General features: G+C 38.2%; 1 protein-coding gene across 1 annotated transcript in view; it reads left to right on the top strand.

Annotated features, from left to right (window-relative positions):
- Positions 1–11,288, top strand: part of NUBPL (NUBP iron-sulfur cluster assembly factor, mitochondrial) — a 77,178-nt gene extending 65,890 nt beyond the window's left edge. Inside the window, exon 11 of the mRNA XM_065753753.1 lies at positions 10,038–11,288. Coding sequence (XP_065609825.1) covers positions 10,038–10,100 — 63 coding nt within the window. The 3' untranslated portion in view covers positions 10,101–11,288. The remainder of the gene's footprint in view (positions 1–10,037) is intronic.
- The last annotated feature ends 6,171 nt before the right edge of the window (positions 11,289–17,459 follow it).

Genomic DNA, 17,459 nt, shown 5'->3' with positions numbered 1-17,459 from the left:
GATTGACAAATATGTGTGACTCTGGGGAAAACTTTTAATATTCTTCTTTGCCATTGTGTCTGTGAGATAATCATTCCCCTCAGAGAATGAGCTTGATTTTTTTTTTAATTTCTTTTAGACATAACTAATCTTCACAGTGTGAAAAAGAATTTCCCCTTATCGCTGATTTACTTCTCATATGAGGACAGAGAAAGTAATTGTTGTTCATTTATATTTTAAAAGAATAATGAAATTCTTAGCACATAACTGATGGTGGGAGAGGTCTTATAAGGTCAGATTCTAATCTTTAATGCATAACACCCATCACCATGTTTCTCAAATAAACTAAAATTGTGGCTATTCATGCATGAACAATCATAGTTATTCAGATAGAGAACAATGTGCTCTGAGCTGCTGAAATTATCTCTGCACTCATCCCTAAAATTTACAGATTTTTATATAGAGAATTCTCTTGTTGTCTTTGTTGGAACACACTTAAAAATGAAATACAGGGTTCACGGAACTGAAATAATATCTAGTTAAGTAAGACAGTGGGGGGATAAGGATAATGACTGACTTCTCAGAAACCCAGCATGCTGTCACACCTTTTAAGTTCTGTCAAGAATAAAGGATGTTTCTTTAATGTTAGCTAGCACTTTTTTTTTTGCTTACATACCACTGAGTTCACCTTGTCTTGCTGACATGCAAAAGCATAGCTCTCAATTTCCACTAGGATTTTTAAATTGTATAAGCAAAACAGTTTAGATTCTTTAAAGTTTAGCTTGCTTAGATGCAGTTAGTGGAGGAAGAAAACTGCCTTTATACAAAACTGGCAAGGAAATTAGTAACAACCAAAATAACTCTTCCAGAAGAAATAAAATTACTTGTAGAATTGTGGATGTTTCAGCTTTGAAACTTCTCCTTCAGAATCTACAGGGTACTTAGGATTCATCTTACTTATTGTGGAAAGGGTTGTATGTATAACTGAAAGATTTGAGGGCTTAATGGCCCAAATTCTATTTTGCTAAAGCTTGAGTCCCCAAGGGGTAATGTCCTCAAGGAGAAATAAAGAATATTAGCAAATTTATTTTGCTCTTATTATTATCCACATTAATGTGTTTCTGTCAGCTTAGTTGTTTAAATTAAGGCTTTTTTTATATATATTTAAAATTTTTATTGGAAACTTTATTGGAAAAACTTTATCTGCTGTAGAAATGCGCTGTGAAAATTGAATATTGCTGTACTTGCATATTAGCCTAAATAACAGAGGCTAATCTAAAAGAAAGATAGCAGACAGCAGCAATTGGTTGTGATCTAAGATCCTCTGCAAGGAGCTAATCTTTCGTACTTAAATCAACAGCAAGGGCTTACCAGACCCTTCTGGATGTAATTGAGAGGCTTGGGAACGTTTCCTTCCGCTCTTAGTTGAGGAGGTGGATTGGCTGGCTTGGGCTTTGATGTTTGCTCATCCAAACATAGGAGAGTCTCTGGACAGTATATCTAGTTTAAAAAAAAAAAAAAAATCAAGAACATAGTTAAAATGGGAAACATAGCATAGGGAAAACAAAATAATAATCACTGAAGCCAGGTAGGCATTTTTAGTGCTCAGATGTCTGAGAACCCACTAAGGATTGCAAAAAGAAACCAACAGCAAAATGGAGGCTTAAAAGAGGTGAGAGGACTAGAAGCACAGTGAGAGATCAAACAAACAAACAAAAAACCATGATTAATTCTGCTGGAATTACTTGTCCACAAAATTAATTGTCAAAAATTCCTGTTGAACTCCCCATCAACCGTGGGGAAAACTTAAGTAGATCCTAAAAGGTTTTCCGTCTGTGAGCAAAAAACTCAAGGAGGTTTGGGGTGATTGTCTTGTGAGCACATCCAGGCTGAAATCTCTTGGATATCTCACAGCCTCAATGGCTCATGCCATGCCAGAAGAGACAGGGTAACTATCTGTGTCAGGTGCCAAACCACCACCTACCCCAAAGTCAAAAAGTAACTCAAGCAAATTCCATGTACCAGTGTAACCATTTGCCTTTTAAAAACTAGGGAGTCTTTGTGAAGTAGACTTTTCAGGGAGGAGATGTGCTCGAGTCTGAGTAGGGTATGTAGTTTGGGCTTAGGAGTGAGGTGATATAAAAAAAACAAAACAACAACAAAAAAGAATTGTAGAGAGGTGATGCACCTCTAAGATTCAAGAGGGATGTCGTATTCAAGGCAGCAGAGAAGTCATGACAGGATGAAATTTATATGTCACCTTCTTCCACTATGAAAGAGATGGTAGGCTCTCATGGCAGAAAATATAAACAGAATGAATACATTTGTTCAGTCAGCTCCATAGTGTTTTCATGCTACAAATTGTTACAGAAAACATCTGGAATCTATTAAGGAAAAGATACTCTGAGTTCAGCCTCATAAAGTGAAGTAGTGCACGTTGGGAAAGTATAGGAGAGAGTAAATTCCATTAGTGTGATGCTGCTAGGATGGCCAGACCCCAGACTGATCAGCCTTTTGGAGATACGTGCGAGCTTGCTTGCATTTTGGTGAGAAATTTGACTTGGGTATGAGAACAAAAAAAACTTGTCCTGGAGAAAGGAATCTAAGACTTGTTGCTGGAAAGGTCCTATGCAGCTTGTCATAAAGACCCATGTATGACAGAAAAAACCCCACTTACTTCTTACTTCATAGTTCACATTTAACTATGTGTAATGTGTTCAGCCCCCTTGAAAATCATTGATATGAACTGGTGAAAGAATTTGAGGCCAGTGAATGGCACAGAGTTCTGTAAGAGAAGGGAAGAAGCCCAGAAGGTGGAAAGCAGGGGCACTATGCATCAGCAGTCAAATATATTTGAAATGTTAAAGACCTGAGTTTGATATTATTCGAAGGGCCAGTTGAAATTTATATTCATAAAAACTTCTTTTTTAGAATTCTTTGCAAGGATTAAGTGTGAGTAGAGTAAAAATGCACAATGTGTAAAGCTCTTCAGTAAGAAGTTAGAAAAAAAAATAGAATAGTGGTAGCAAATTGTTTGCTTTTGTTTAGCTGTCATCAGTAATCTCATTTAAAGAGAGGTCTGTCCAGGCCATGATATCGTTGAGAAAAGCAAGCCCTGAAGACTGCTTGATGTGATTTATACTATGCCTTACCATCATCCAGGCTTCCTCTGAATGTTCACAGTAACATTTGGTATATGTAGGTTTGAATCCTTCGTTCAGGGTGCAGGTAGTACATCATCAGACCCTCATTTACACATTTTGCTGAAGAAAGTGCTGAGTGTTAGGATAGTCTGTTTGAAGGATGCTACTGTATTACATTTGAATTGCACTATTCTACTTAACAATGTTTTCTAGGCAGGATGTCTTTTTTGTTATAAATAAAGGCATCTGAGTAATGTATATACATAATGGTACCTTGAGGCTAGCAGTGCTTCACAGCTGAGGCTCCATCAGAGAAAGGCTTAACTTTCGCAATTGCTTGTATATAAATAGGATTAACAGGAAATTTCCATGGCCTATGAATACTATGGCTTTTTTTTTTTTTTTAAATCAGGAAACATCCACTTCACTTAACTCATCTCCTACATTGTGGTTGTAATTTATGGATTAACTTTTATATTTTCAATAAGTCGCCTTTCTGGGTTTCATTGCTGCTTGACAGAAGTTGCCAGTTCACCCAGAGAGGAATCTCATCATAGAGAACTGCCAAGAGGAAGTCAGAGTGGAAAAGATTCAGTGTTTCTTGTAGCAACCAAAAATTTCTGAGTATCGTGAAGTTTTTGTCTGAAGTGGAAGCTTGTTTGAAGTTGTGTTTATTGTTATGTTTTTAGTGCTTCCTGAGCTGACCGCTGTAAAATAGAGATCTCAGTGGGCAGCTCCAGGCACGCTGGAGGTTGGAGTTGTGTCAGAGTTAAGTAATTTCCATGAAAGCTAAAGCTAAAGGATCTTATAAGACTGAAAATGGATTGTGGTTGAACAAAGAGAGAGATACATTCTTTTTCCAGTAAGATATAACCAAGCATTGTCATCATTTAGACAGTAGCCAAGTCTTATATTTGTCTTTGTATCGGCCACTATCTGATTAGATGTTTGTTGCCTAAGGTTGCTAGTTTTCTTTAGCAATGATTACAGTACACGCCCCTGACATCTGAGCTGTGTAGACTTAAATATTGTATCCTCCTTTGTAGCGCTGTAGTAGCATTCACTGTTCCAGACAGTCAGTGCCCACATAGATTTTTTTTTTGATTGCTGAGTTAGACAAAGCATTTTAAGTGTTGGAATCCTTTAATAGAGTTTAGAAAGATGTCACTGTGTGGATTTATGCTCTTTGGTGTACTCGGCCCACAAACGAGTCATGGGATCAGTATACTCTTTTGGAGTTGCTGGCATGCAGTGGTTCAGGAGAAGATGAATATGATACTAGCTCTTTCCTATTTTGGTTTTATTGATGGGTAAATTGTATTCTGTGGTTGTGTGGCCCTTGTGCTAAACACTGAAGTGTTTGCAGCCTGAAATCTATACTCCAGTGAAAATGAACCGCAAGGCAAATTAGCAGGTCAAGCCAAGGCAATCCATGGAAACAGAACAGTCAGCTATAAGCTGTAAGATCATTTTGCAGTTTCCTTAGGAGTGATGCATACATACCTCATGGGTAAGATTTTCAAGAAATAAATACCTGAAAGGAATTTCAATATAACTGAAAGGCTAACATTTCTCTAGGGTTACTATAGGGCTTAATCAGATAGACGTAATAAAAAGATCACTTGCATTTTGATTCTACTGTATGTCTGTTATTCCATGACAGAGTAATGAATTGGGACATTCTGATTATGTAGGCAAAGTAGGACTCTTCAGTCCTTCTCACGATGAAGTTCATTACAAGTTCTCCAATTCCTACCCCAAGATCTAAGATATCTTTAGTGACTTCATCCATTGCACCCTCTCAGTCCTAAGAAGTGTTGTTATCTAAGGAATGCTGCAGTCTTTTCTAACACTTTTTGTAGAAGTTTTTGGGAGGCAAGTAGTCTCATGTGACCATTATTAGCTCTTTTTACTCTGAACGTGACCTTCTGTCTCTACCTCTACTCTTGCCAGTGCTGCTCTCAGATTCAGCCTCTTCAGCATTTGTAACAAAGGAATCTGGTCTGCTTTTAGAGCATCAGTTCCCTGTGTGCCTCTTCACTTCATGTTGTCAAGGAGGGAAAAAAATAATAAATAAAAAGTTTATAAACCATTCCTTTAGAGCTTCCAGACTGTAAATGGAAAAACTGTTGTGTGTGTACTTCACCTTTATCCTATAAAAATGAAAATAGTTGTCAGTGATGACTAAGAACTCATTCTCTTTTGTCTTGACAACCAAAAAGGAAATGAAGATCCTTCTCCATTTCTGGCTTCAGTCTATCTTCTTTTGCTTAGTAGTGATGGAGTAAATAGTGGAACCAGCCTCTATTATTTGTGTACAGATGCTGCATTAAATAGATCGTGAGTAGGATGAAAGGCTCAATATACAGAGTTTTGTTTATTTAACAAAAGGTGTATTGATGTGTTCGGGAGCAGATTACTGAGATTCCCTCTAGACCTTTCTTGTACATTGATGTATGCTACTGCAAGTAGACAGGTCCTCAACTCATAGTTCAGTGATTTGTTCAAAGGCTTGAAAATGTTAATTTTGTCAAAGATAGATTACTGGTGGAATCCTTGTAGCAAAATGTGTGAGAGGCTGTTCTGTTTAATGCATGAAGTAGCTACTGGGGGAGGGGAGGAGAACAAAACAAAATAAAGATTAAAAAAAAAATCCAAAAAACAATGCTGATAGTAGGAGTAGGTAATAGTGGCGTGCTGGTTTGCAAAGAGTTGAGACAGGAGACTCCTGTTACTGCATGACAGATCAGATAAATGGCAAATGGAAGTTGGCTTACATAAATATGAAGTACTTGCCCAAACACTCTTGAACATTGTTTCGGAGGGAGAAGCATCAAGTTTATTGGGGTCTTGGCATAGCATAGTGCTTAAGGAATCTGATCTCCCAAGAACGATATCTGGTTGCTGCCTGGATGGTTATGGAAGTTGTTCTGCATGGTGTTTTCATCTGGTGCAAATGAGCCTCCCAGATCCACTGTTTGACTTCAACAGTGGAGCTAGTCGTTGATCTATGTGACTACTTCACCATACGTATGATCCATTGTTGACTAACTTGGTCTGGGTGCTAAACATCTCCTATCGTAACTGCATATAAACCCACTGTCCTCTATTAACATTTCTGCAGCTGCAGGAGCAATTTCTGATGTGTGTTTATCTATGCACAATACGGTCAATTCTGGAGCAGAAACTGCCAGAGTACTCTCAGAAAGGGGCCAGGTTTTCCATTTAGGTAGTTAATTGACTCATTAAAACCTATGAATTGATCTGTGCTGAGGGGGAGCTGCCTGTGGGACTCTTCAAGATAGTCCAAAATTCCCACCTGGGGCACTCCAGCACCAATTAGTGTAAACACTTAATTGCAGAGGCAGCTTAACTTCGGTCAGTCACCTTTTTTTCGAGTTGATCTGTTGTTCCAAACTGATCCATTATCCTGTTTATGTGAATTTCTAGCTGGGGAGTAGCTAGACCACCCAGAGCTTAGTGTGCGGGGCGTTTCACATTGACACGGCAGTGTTACCCAACTGCACTGCAGTTATACCTATAGGGCTGCTTTGAATTACACAACTGTAGCATAGATTCTTGCCACAGATTTATGTATGTGGGAGAAAATACAGCTTTCCATAAACAGTAATGAGCTCTCAGCATAAAAACCTTGAAGTTACAGCAGTTCTATGAAAAAGTCAGCTCAATGCTCAGTAGCACCACGGTCAGGAGTGCAAAGCATCATAAGGCTAATTATTTTAAGATAAATCGATTTAAGAGCAATTATACACAGACATATTACTGATGAGGTTCTTGAGTCACAAATGGTTAGAAACCTCAGAGAACCCTAAGGATGTATCCTTTGGTTGTCCTAGTCTTTGTCTTCTGTAGGCTCCTGCTATTAGCCACAGTTGAAGGAAGGCTGCTGAGTTGGCTGAATGTTTGGTCTGAAGCTTTGTAGCTGTGCCAATAGCTACAGAATTGAAAAGATCTATTTTTATTTTTTTTCTTGACCAGTGTTTTAAATTTCATTCTATTTGTCCTTAGCTCTGTCAGCCTAATGATATTTTTTGCTTTCCTTGTTCATTTTCTACTTAAAAAATGTAACCTGTCTGTTGTGAATTATCATTTCACAAGGGCAAACCTTTTACTGATGTTTTCTGAACTTTAGAATGAAAGCTTTTTGTTCTGTTCTTCAGAAACTAAAACCCAGTGTTTACTCTCATGTCTCACTTGAAATTTTTCTTCTAATTTTTCAGATAGGTTCTGTTGTGATCATTGGTCTTGGATCCCTGGGTATTTGTTCTATCATAATGTGATTCAGAATAATAATATTGTAAGATTCTAGGTGCTGTCTTTTTAAGCTAACATCATTATTTTATCAATATTATATTTTGTACATAGGTGACTGAGATTTCCACTGTGCTTTCTAGTGAAGGACCCTGCAAACACCATATCTGTTACTTTACAGGTGATCAGGTAGATCAGAATGACATCACAGAAATTGAAAGAAAGAGAAATAAGGAGAAAGAATGTAGTGAAATCAAACAACAGGAGATTTTAAAATGACCAAATTTGTAACACCCATTTCAGTTTTAGCTGCAGTATTGTCCCCATTGTGCACTATCTGTTCCACGCTTCTCAAGTCATCTATTGTGTATACATCTTCATGATATCCTGCAGATTTTAACAACATAACTCTCTTAGTAATAATCATGCTTCTTTTTATTCCCTGGGATGAATTGGTATTATCTAAATAGCCATGAGGAAGTATAGGTTGTTTTTAAGAATATATAACGTTCCCAGAGTAAATGAAGAAATAGTATTATTATTTTTTTTAATTTGTGCCATTTAACCATGAATAATCAACTTCTTAATACAGAATAATTCACTTGTAGATGTTTTGTCAATTTATGTACTGAGGGGTGTAAAAGCTACTCTGAAACAAGAGCTGTCTTATCCATGATACAAAAGGTTGAGCAAAATTTAATTCTTCAGACTCCCTCATGAAGAATCTTCAGTTGTCTGTGTATTGCCTGGATTTAGCACTGCTTTGTAAGCGTTGATATGCTGCTTAATGGTTTTATAGAATCCTCTGACATGTAGTTTGTCCTAAATAAGTAGGTCATTATAGTGTAAGTCTGTGGAGAAAATAAACGTGAATGGTACCAGTTTTCTGAAGACATTCTATCCATAATCATCATGTTATTAGAACCATGTTTTTAATCTATTTAATGGTCAGTATTAATATTCAAAGTTGGTTTACAAGAGGGGAGAAAAAATGAACTTCAGAATAGGAAATAGTACCTTTTTGGCCATATATCAGAATCTCTTATAGCTCTTATTTAAAATAAGTCTTGGCTTTGTCATTGTACAGCTACAGGACATGAAGCTGAGCACAGGCTTAAATCACATGAGTAACAAATATAGATTGCTCCCTGGACTTTGATGTAGCTGCTTGCATGGGTAACTTGTGTGTCCAGAGCATTTCAGGATTAAGGCCTTCAGTTACTCTGCTATGGTCATAATGCGTTTGATGTGTTCTGTTATCTGCAAGTAGATGGTACCTGCATTCCTTACAAACTCAAGAATTATTTGATTTTAGTATGAAGAGTCTCAGAATCTGGGAGTGAGAAAACTGACAGGTGAGGAGCAAAGCTTGGAAGAGAGGGAGCGTGCAGGGCTGCCTGTAAAAAGTGGCTGTTACTGTGCCTGGGCAGCTGGTGTGAGCAGCACACAGACTCTCTTTTCCTGTCCCTTGAGCTCTAACCTCATCTGTTTGTCAGCTGATTTGCTATATTAATGGCTCATCAGGACTCCTGGATCTAAATCACAGAGCCAAGTAAGAGGAGCTCCAAATGCAAGCTTATTTGAGAAGGTGAAGAATTACCTTGGTTACTGTCTAACGAAGTGGAAGCAGGCTGAATAGCAGGGGAATCTTCTATTTTACTAGGAAAACACAATGCACCAGCTGGAAATTGAGGCATGACAAATTCAAATTATAGATAAGGTGTCCATTTGAACAATGGAAGTAATCTCTGAAGAGCATATGTGATGTAATATATATCATGTACATGCATATGGTACACACATGCCCCACACAAATAACCCACACACATACTGTTTCCCATTAAAATCTTTATATCGAGATCAGAGACCTTTCTAAAACAAATGTTCAATTTCATCTGTGAGTTGCTGAGTTTGATAAAGAAGTTAACTGGGTTTCATTTTGTAGTTTATGCTGCATTAAAGCTTGTGTTTTTATATACATCTTCTGGCAGTCAGTTTATGAATATTTGATGTTAGATTGATTATAGTCCCAGCTGTGCCATTTTGTCAGAGTGGTTAAAAGAGAGACAAGCTTGAATTGGGTCACTTCTGATACTCTTGCAGCTTTGAGTTCTGCCCTCCTACCTACAGCATCCTACAGCATGTCTCAGGTTGGTGTGAGAGTCTGCTTTTTTTTGCTACCTGTTCCAGTCTCTTGAAACTGTTTTTTTTATTTTTTTTAAGTGCATAATGAATAAATTATCATAATTTTTTATTGGAATGCTATTATTTTTTCTGATTCTGTCTCAATCCTGTGTACAGTGTATCTGTCTGTGAGGTGAAGGGTGTTTATATCTAATAGGACCTGTGGGACTACTAGAGCCTCTTTCCTTTTCAGCACCTCACCTCCTGAAAAATGTTGATTATTTGCTGCTGAAGACAGATTAAGTCAAATTCTATTCTAAAAATGATATTGAAGTTTTATTCACTCTGATGTTTTAAATAATGCTTGTACTTATTTTATGTATTAGTGTACCGTTTTCTTCAACGCAAAGCTAGCTAGAGCATGTTTTTCTTTGAATGAATGTGAAAAGTCATACCTAACAAGACATAAAGCATTCTTTCATACTGAGAAGTTCTAAATATTCGTTTCTGTTTTCACAGGCTAAAGCATATCTAAAGATTGCAATGGAAATAGTGCGACGATTGCCAGCACCTCCAGCTTGAAGTTTGTCACAAACTTACCGATGAAGTGATCTTTTGATGCGAGTTGTGCAGGAGTCCTGCTGCTTAATGGTGTGAATACTGAGGACATTTTTTTTTTAAAGAGCTTTTCTAGGAGTTATTTATCACAGTTTGATTGTGATATTTACTGGTTTTCAAATCATTATTTGGCCACGTCCAAATGGATTCAATTATGCAAAAGATGATAGATGATATTTAACTACTGAATTGTAACATTATCAAGCAAGAAGGGACAAAGTGCATCTTTCAAATGTGCCCTGTTTTAAGGTCAAGAATGGAAAACAGCCTGTCCAGCCAAGCAGAATGATGAGAAGTATGCCAAGATGTAAGTCCTGCTTAAGAAATGACATTTACAACGCTATAATTTCTGTAAATTTTGGTTCAGCTTTTTACTTGCTTAACTACACAAACGACCTTAACCTTTGCAAAGCCTTAAGTAGAAAATTCCGTTATGTAACTGCAGTGTATTTTTGTGTTCTTTTTTCAATAAATTAAAGATACACGTATACTCTGACTGTAATGGATCATGAACCAATTAATTTGTTATTGGATAATGTTCAATCATTAAGCAGTTCAGTTTATTGGATAATGGATTACATGACCCTTAGGCTCATTTCTTGGCTGCCTTACATTATAATAGCCTCAGACAGGACACAAGGTAACTGAGGTCTTTGTGTAAAACTCCGGAGCTCGATTTGCCAGGGGATGCAAACGATCAAGATAAATTAAATTCATGAGTGCATATTCCTATTACAGTGCAGCAACGTGGAATTTAAGCGTAAAGATACTATTCTGAAGGAGGGAAGACTTTGGTCTTCAAACTGCATGGCCCTTCTGGTTTTGTTATCTTACTGCTTTATTTTCTGTGATATTTATTCTTTTGTTGCTGTGTGGAAGTAAAAGAATATGCCTTCGGGCAATGAGTTTCTGTCTACAATTAGATGTTTGAGTTGGCATTTAAGCCTTTTTATCTACACTATATTAAGTATAGGCATCCTAAACATAAATCTTAACTACACTGGGAGATTCTTCACACTAAGGAATTCTGTGTTACTGACTTCTGTGGGACACAGATTCTCCCTGTAATCCAAATAATCTTTCATACATTTTTCAGTAGTTGATTTTCCTTGTGGAAACTCTGAAAGATTAAAAAAGAAGAAGAAGAAAAAAGTATCCGCTTACATTAGGAACATTTGAATCATACGTGTCCAGGTTTTACACTGGTAAGATGGGCATAAATTAAATTTCAAGCGTAGTTGAATCTGTAAGCACGTAAATGATGTGCTTCAAAACTTGGTTTGCTTATTTAGTTACTTCAAGTCAATCTTGACACATGTAATTAGCTGCCTCTCCTGTGCCTTCTCTCATGAGGTCTTGTGGCAGTGTTTTGCTTTCTCTGTAGCGTGTTATCTTAGACTACAGAACTGACTCAAATATTCAGACCCTTTCAGTTGCTGATTAGATTTTACAAAAATAAAAGCTGGTCCGATATTCTGCTCTGTATTGATTGCTGATGTCATTCCTTTTAATTGTGATTCTTTGCACATTATTTACTTGTGTTTTACCTCTTGCAGTATTTGATATGTCTGTCTGTAGTAATCCTGTGATGGTTTTGGCATTTCATTAAAAAATCATTAAAAAATATGGGATCTCTGACTATTTTAGAAAAAGACTGTGATATCCTATAAACTTTGCAGAAAGGTTTGTGAGTGCCTCTCACATGCACTTTGTATTGAGAGTGGGTGAACAATGAGCCTCTGTATACTTATTTTTTTCCAATCTTTACTTTTCCTCCTTTTGATGAATTACTGTCTTTGCTGTGCTGAAACTGTTACCTACAGAACTATATTTAATGCATTTTTATTAGGGATGGTAGTTATGGTTACATGTAATCAGTTTCTAATCCAGTCTGAAAGTTCATATTTAATATTTTTTGTGGAAGGACAACATAGCAGGTGAAAGCTGATTTATTTATTTGAAAATTATCGGTCATTTAAAATATGCTTATAATTGTATAAGGGATGATCAGAGTAGGTGGGACATCTTTGCATTTTAAGAATACAATGTCCAAGACCAAATTTAAAATGGAAATGTAATTGCTTTCCCTTTCTAATGAGTGAGAAACACGTTTCCCAGCCCTCTTTCTGCAAAAGAGTAGACACCGTGTGATTGGTACTTAATGTTACAGAAGCACACATTATTGTTATTATATTTATTATTATTATTATTTAACTTTAGTGTACATTGTTAACAAAATATTAATGACTTCTAGTCAATGCACGGGATTTGAAATGTTGGATCATAAAGTTACTGATATTGGTTATTAGTTGGCAGTTGGATCAGTCAGAGGCTGAGCAGGAGGTGCTGGCATTTAACTGTATTTATAAATAAGGTCACAGACTTGACATAGTGTTGTTTGCTCTTTCCAGCTGTAATGTTTTACTTTCATCTGCCTGATATTTCCTACTGTACCACTATAGTTTTTTGTAAATCCTAACAATAAGACTTATCTCTCCTGATCTGCAGGGTTAGATGCTCTTTGCTCAGGAGCAGTGGAAGACTTTTTGCAGAATTACCATGATCATGGGTTACCAGCATGCAGTAACTGACAGTTAGTGGTAGCACTGTAAGTTGCAATTACAGGCTGCAGCATCTCACCAGGCGAGGGAGGCGTGTGGACAGAGCAACAAAGGCTGCCCCGTGCCTTCTGTGTTTGCTGAGTGCACGGCTGCTGGATTGCCTTGCAGTGCTGCCCTACCTCTGTAAGCTGCTGCAATTCCTTCTGTCCTTGGCATGCTGCTCTTCTGGTCATGAGCACAGCTGTGCTTGTGGATAACTCCCGCTGCTCCTTGGTGAGGAGCACACTGTGTCTTAACACACTGCATTTCCTGGCTTTCAGCAATCTCAGTTTTGCTGAAGTTGAAGCTCAAAGAAGGTATGAAATTGTTTATTTTGGTAAAGTACTTTGCTATAAAATTTCTACTGCTACATTCTGATTGCTGCAAACTGGTAATCCACTTAAGACTGTGGGTTGTGCATTCCTGCAGATGTTTAATTTCTCGTCAGAATAGCAGCAACACTTTAATAGTTCTTTGATGTTCTGAGAGGAAAGTAGTTCAAATCAATTTTTGTCTACTAATTCAATTAGACTTTAAACTACACTGCTTTTTGGTCACTCTGATTGGTGATCATGGGCATGAAGTAGCTCATTTCAGCATATAAACAACAACAACAAAAAAGTAATTCTGAATTTGCTTCAAATGAGACTCACTTGGACCCAGTACGCCAGGTGAATCCCTCCACAGTGTCCTTCCGTTTGTGAGAATGGTTCTCATGTGGGCCTGCAGTAGCTCCCTTTGATCCCTGCTTGTGATTTGCTGGAGCCATTGGAGTGGGCTGCTGATCAGCTGTGCTCTGCTGGTTACTGGGCCCCATAGTACACACCAAGGGCTGCAGCCAAGGGAAGAAGATAGGGAGGTAGCACTGGTCAGAATATCTCCAGGTTCCCAGAAGACTCTGCCTTAATAACACCCAACTTGCTGGTGCTGGAGAGAATCAGAAGGAGAACAACAGTGGAAAAGCCTTCTGTTGCTTAGGTGAAAGATTAAAGAGCTGTGAGTGACTCTGGGGGATGCAGAATTGATTTGCTGAGGCCTCTGTGATACTGTGCAATGAGATAAAGGGGATTTAGGTGTTCCAGTTGTGCAGAGCCACTGCAATAGCAAACAGAGCCCTCAGATTGGCATGTGAGCTCTGTACCTGAGTACCCAGGCTCCTCCTTTAACAAGGGGAGCCAGGCTGTTCCTGTCTTTCCAGGTGTTGGTGTGGGCAGCATCTCCAAGCCTGCATCTTCATAAGCACAGCAGTGAAGGCATAAAACCCCCTAAACATAGGCTAGTTCCTAAGCGTAGTCTTCACTAAAGACAAACAAGGAGCATTTACTGCTTCTCCAGATAAAGCTGTATCACTTATAAAAGGAATAAGGAACATAGTTCTAATTACAGGAAGTGTTTTCAGCCTAACGACTTGAGCTGGATTTTGATCCTTGCCTGGAGCATTTTTAATGAGTTTTACCAAATCGGTCCCTGAATAACGTGTCTGATGGGTAGGGGAAGTCTGTTGCTGTGGCTGCTCACAGCTGAAGGAAAGATGGTGCAACTCTGCTCTGGAATTTGGTACCTGTGTGCAGGATGAGTATTTCAGAGCCCCACTTGGGCCCATATTATCATCCTTACTTAGCAGAAATGCTTCCTGGTGAAGATGCTTAGGCAGAACAGCTCCCACTTAAGGAGCATGACAGTAAGATGGATCTGAACTGCTGATTTAATTTCAGAACTGACTTACAGTGACAGGAGTTATTCCTTAAAATGATGATTACTTTTTATTTTGGCAGCATAGCAGCCAAGGCACCAGTATGTCAGCCCACGTATCAGCAAAGGAAAAAAAAATCATTCAAAAAGTAGCTTTCAGCTAAATTTAAGACTTATCTTTTATGTGGGTTCTGTTATACATTATAAAGATATTAAGTCTGAAAATAATGTATATGTAAAGATCTGTCTTTTTCCATTATCTTGACACATTCAGCGAGGCTTTCTTTTTGGCAAAAAGAGGACAGGCAGAGCTTGTGATTCCTTATGCACCTATTGCTCTGTTTCTCTGTTTATATGAGTTTGGATCTGAATACCCACTTTAATCTATGCAAATAAATGGCTTTTCTCCCACGGTGTACATGAGCCTTCAAACACGCTGGCAGGGAGAACATCTGTTGTCCTTTAATATTGTTTTGAGGACTCTCAGGTTTATTTGAAGTGCTTTCACTCATACCACTGGGATTTTATAAAACTTTTGTTATTTCCTGTGGTCCAGAGGTTGTTTCGTCTTTCTGAGAGAAAGGCAGAAGACTTCTCACACTTTCCTCCCCCATGAATGCTTCCTGTTACTACATGAGGACTGTTTTAAGAATACAACCTCCTGACTACTTTTTTTTTCTGAAACATATTTATTTTTAATGACTTTCTGATGCTACTAGAGCACTTTTCCCTTCAGAGGGTTTCTTTTTCAAATTGATACCGAGGAAACGCTCTAACAGTTTTAAAGACCCGTTTGGCTGCTCTTTGGCTGAAATAAAATAGGAGGAGCTTATTAAGGAAAGCTCGTGTGCTGTTCTTCCAGTGTGTAAATGTTACACAAATATTTTTACATTTAATTAAGTGAAACTGCTATAGTGAACAAAAGTTGAAAAGCCTGAACATTTCCTGCTCTGCAGTGAGCATTGTGGAAGTGGTGTGAGACCTTACGGTGGTGTGGTGGAACAGGCCAGGATGAGTTTGTGTTATCTGCTGGATCAGGAAGTGTCTGCCTGCTACTTTCTAGAGGAGGAATTTCCATATAAACAGGCTTTTGTCCCTGATACCTTGAGGCCTCTAATTAATTACATCCAAGATTGAACCAGGGAGGATTTGGGTTTGCACTGCTCCCTGTTGCTGGATAATAGGACCCAATGGCTATTTCAGAGAGTTACTTTTTAAAACAAGCATTGAAATGCTGGGAAAATGTGCCTCCTAAGCATCTAGGCTTTGAAAACCTAGTCTAACAAACCTACATTTATTTGTGAGTGCCAGCACTACTGACATCTCTTTTGTAATGCTGTAATATCCTAAGCTTTTAGAAAGCCTGTGAATTTGTTGCTTGTTTGCACTTTCTTATAAATGTGTGTTTAAAAGATGCATTTCTTATGTAACATAGATACTGCTGCTTCACTACTACTGCTGCTAAATTTCTCTGCATAATAAAGCTCTTACTTTGAAAGCGGATTTCCCTGCCTACTGGTAGGTAACACATCTAGAAACTTATTACTCTAGAGACAGAAACGATAGCACTCTTGGATGCTGAATGCCATCCTTCCTTTTGAGTTGGTGTAGAAAACTCATCTCTGTCTCTGTGAATGTTCTCGGGTTTGTTACCCTGATGGGAAATGCATCTTCACTAATGTAAAATGAAACTGCTGATAAAGCGTCTTTTAATTATCAAGAACTGGTAGTTCCTGAATTTTGAAAACTGCATGCTAGAGATATTTATTTGAATTATTCCTATTTTTATGCTTTTTAAATACAGCCTTTAAGGCGGACCTGCAGAGCAGTAAGGACATTTGGACAAACTCTGCAGTGGGAATGGATTGCTTTCCACTGGCTGAAAAGTTCTGCTATTCTCACACAGAATGACTCATGCAGGTTAAGTATTGCTCAATGTCAGTATTTGTGTACAGAATGCTGCATATGAATCTGCAGTAGCAGATGACAGGAGGGAAAGCGATGAAGTGCCAGCATTTGCCTGGAATGACCTCGTGCCAGGAAATAAGGGGGAGTTTGGTGCACCAAAACTACAATCCGAGTTACACCTTTAGTGAAGGCAGGTGGGTCAGGGCAGAACGGAGGATGTCTGAGTAGTTTGTAAACTGGAGTGGCATGTGAGAAGAAATAAAAACATCTATACCGTTAGAAATAAAATTGGAACATACCTGTTCTGCTTTGACAGCATTGTGCACGTAGGAAATGTGTGATGGGGGATGTCTGGCACCACAGAGACTTATTGATCCTGATGCTTCAGAAATGAGGAGGAACAGAAGGATCGGATCACTGCAGACTGTCAGGAGTCCTGATCCATAGCAACGTTTCTTCATGGTAGGGAAGTTATGGGAATGTATATTTACAAGAGAACTGTTACAAAGGCAAACAAACAATGGCAGTTACCATAGAATGTTACTTGGGAAAATGGTCTGAAATAAATTAACCTGTTGTATCTATCTAGTCTCATCTATTCCAATCCATTCTTTCAGTCAGCAATATACAAATTGTTTCATGTTTCCTTTTTCTGTACTTTACTTCTGCTGGTTGGTGATGTAAAAATAAATGCGTCTATATATAGGGGCTACCAGGGGGAATTTGCTGTTTTGAGGTGAGATTAAAAACAAAACAAAATGAGGAACAGTGTGGTGGTTCCGTATTTTCTGTTTTGTTTTGGGGAACTACAGTCACAGTAAGAAAGGATACCAGTTGCTTGTCATTTTGAATAGTTTATAGAACTCTGCTGGACAGTAGCTAGTCATATATTGACAATAGGAACACAGCCCTTGAAAAGCTCTGGGCTTCTGTCTTTATGGATGCAGTATTAACCTTACGTTCCTTGTCATGAGAACGGTATCAAACTGGCACGTAAGATGTGAAAAACATTTGAGAAGCTTTGGAGTTTATTGTCACAGCAATGGATAGTAAAGATCTATGGAATGCAGATTTTCAATGCTGTAGGAGCCTGCAGCACTGAAGTAGTGCCACAGGAGTTTTC

Source organism: Cyrtonyx montezumae, unplaced genomic scaffold (assembly GCF_038088225.1).
Source record: "Cyrtonyx montezumae isolate F1298 unplaced genomic scaffold, pur_monq_1.0 scaffold_10, whole genome shotgun sequence".
Taxonomy (NCBI): Eukaryota; Metazoa; Chordata; class Aves; order Galliformes; family Odontophoridae; genus Cyrtonyx; species Cyrtonyx montezumae.
This window is presented reverse-complemented; position numbering and strand designations above follow the sequence as displayed.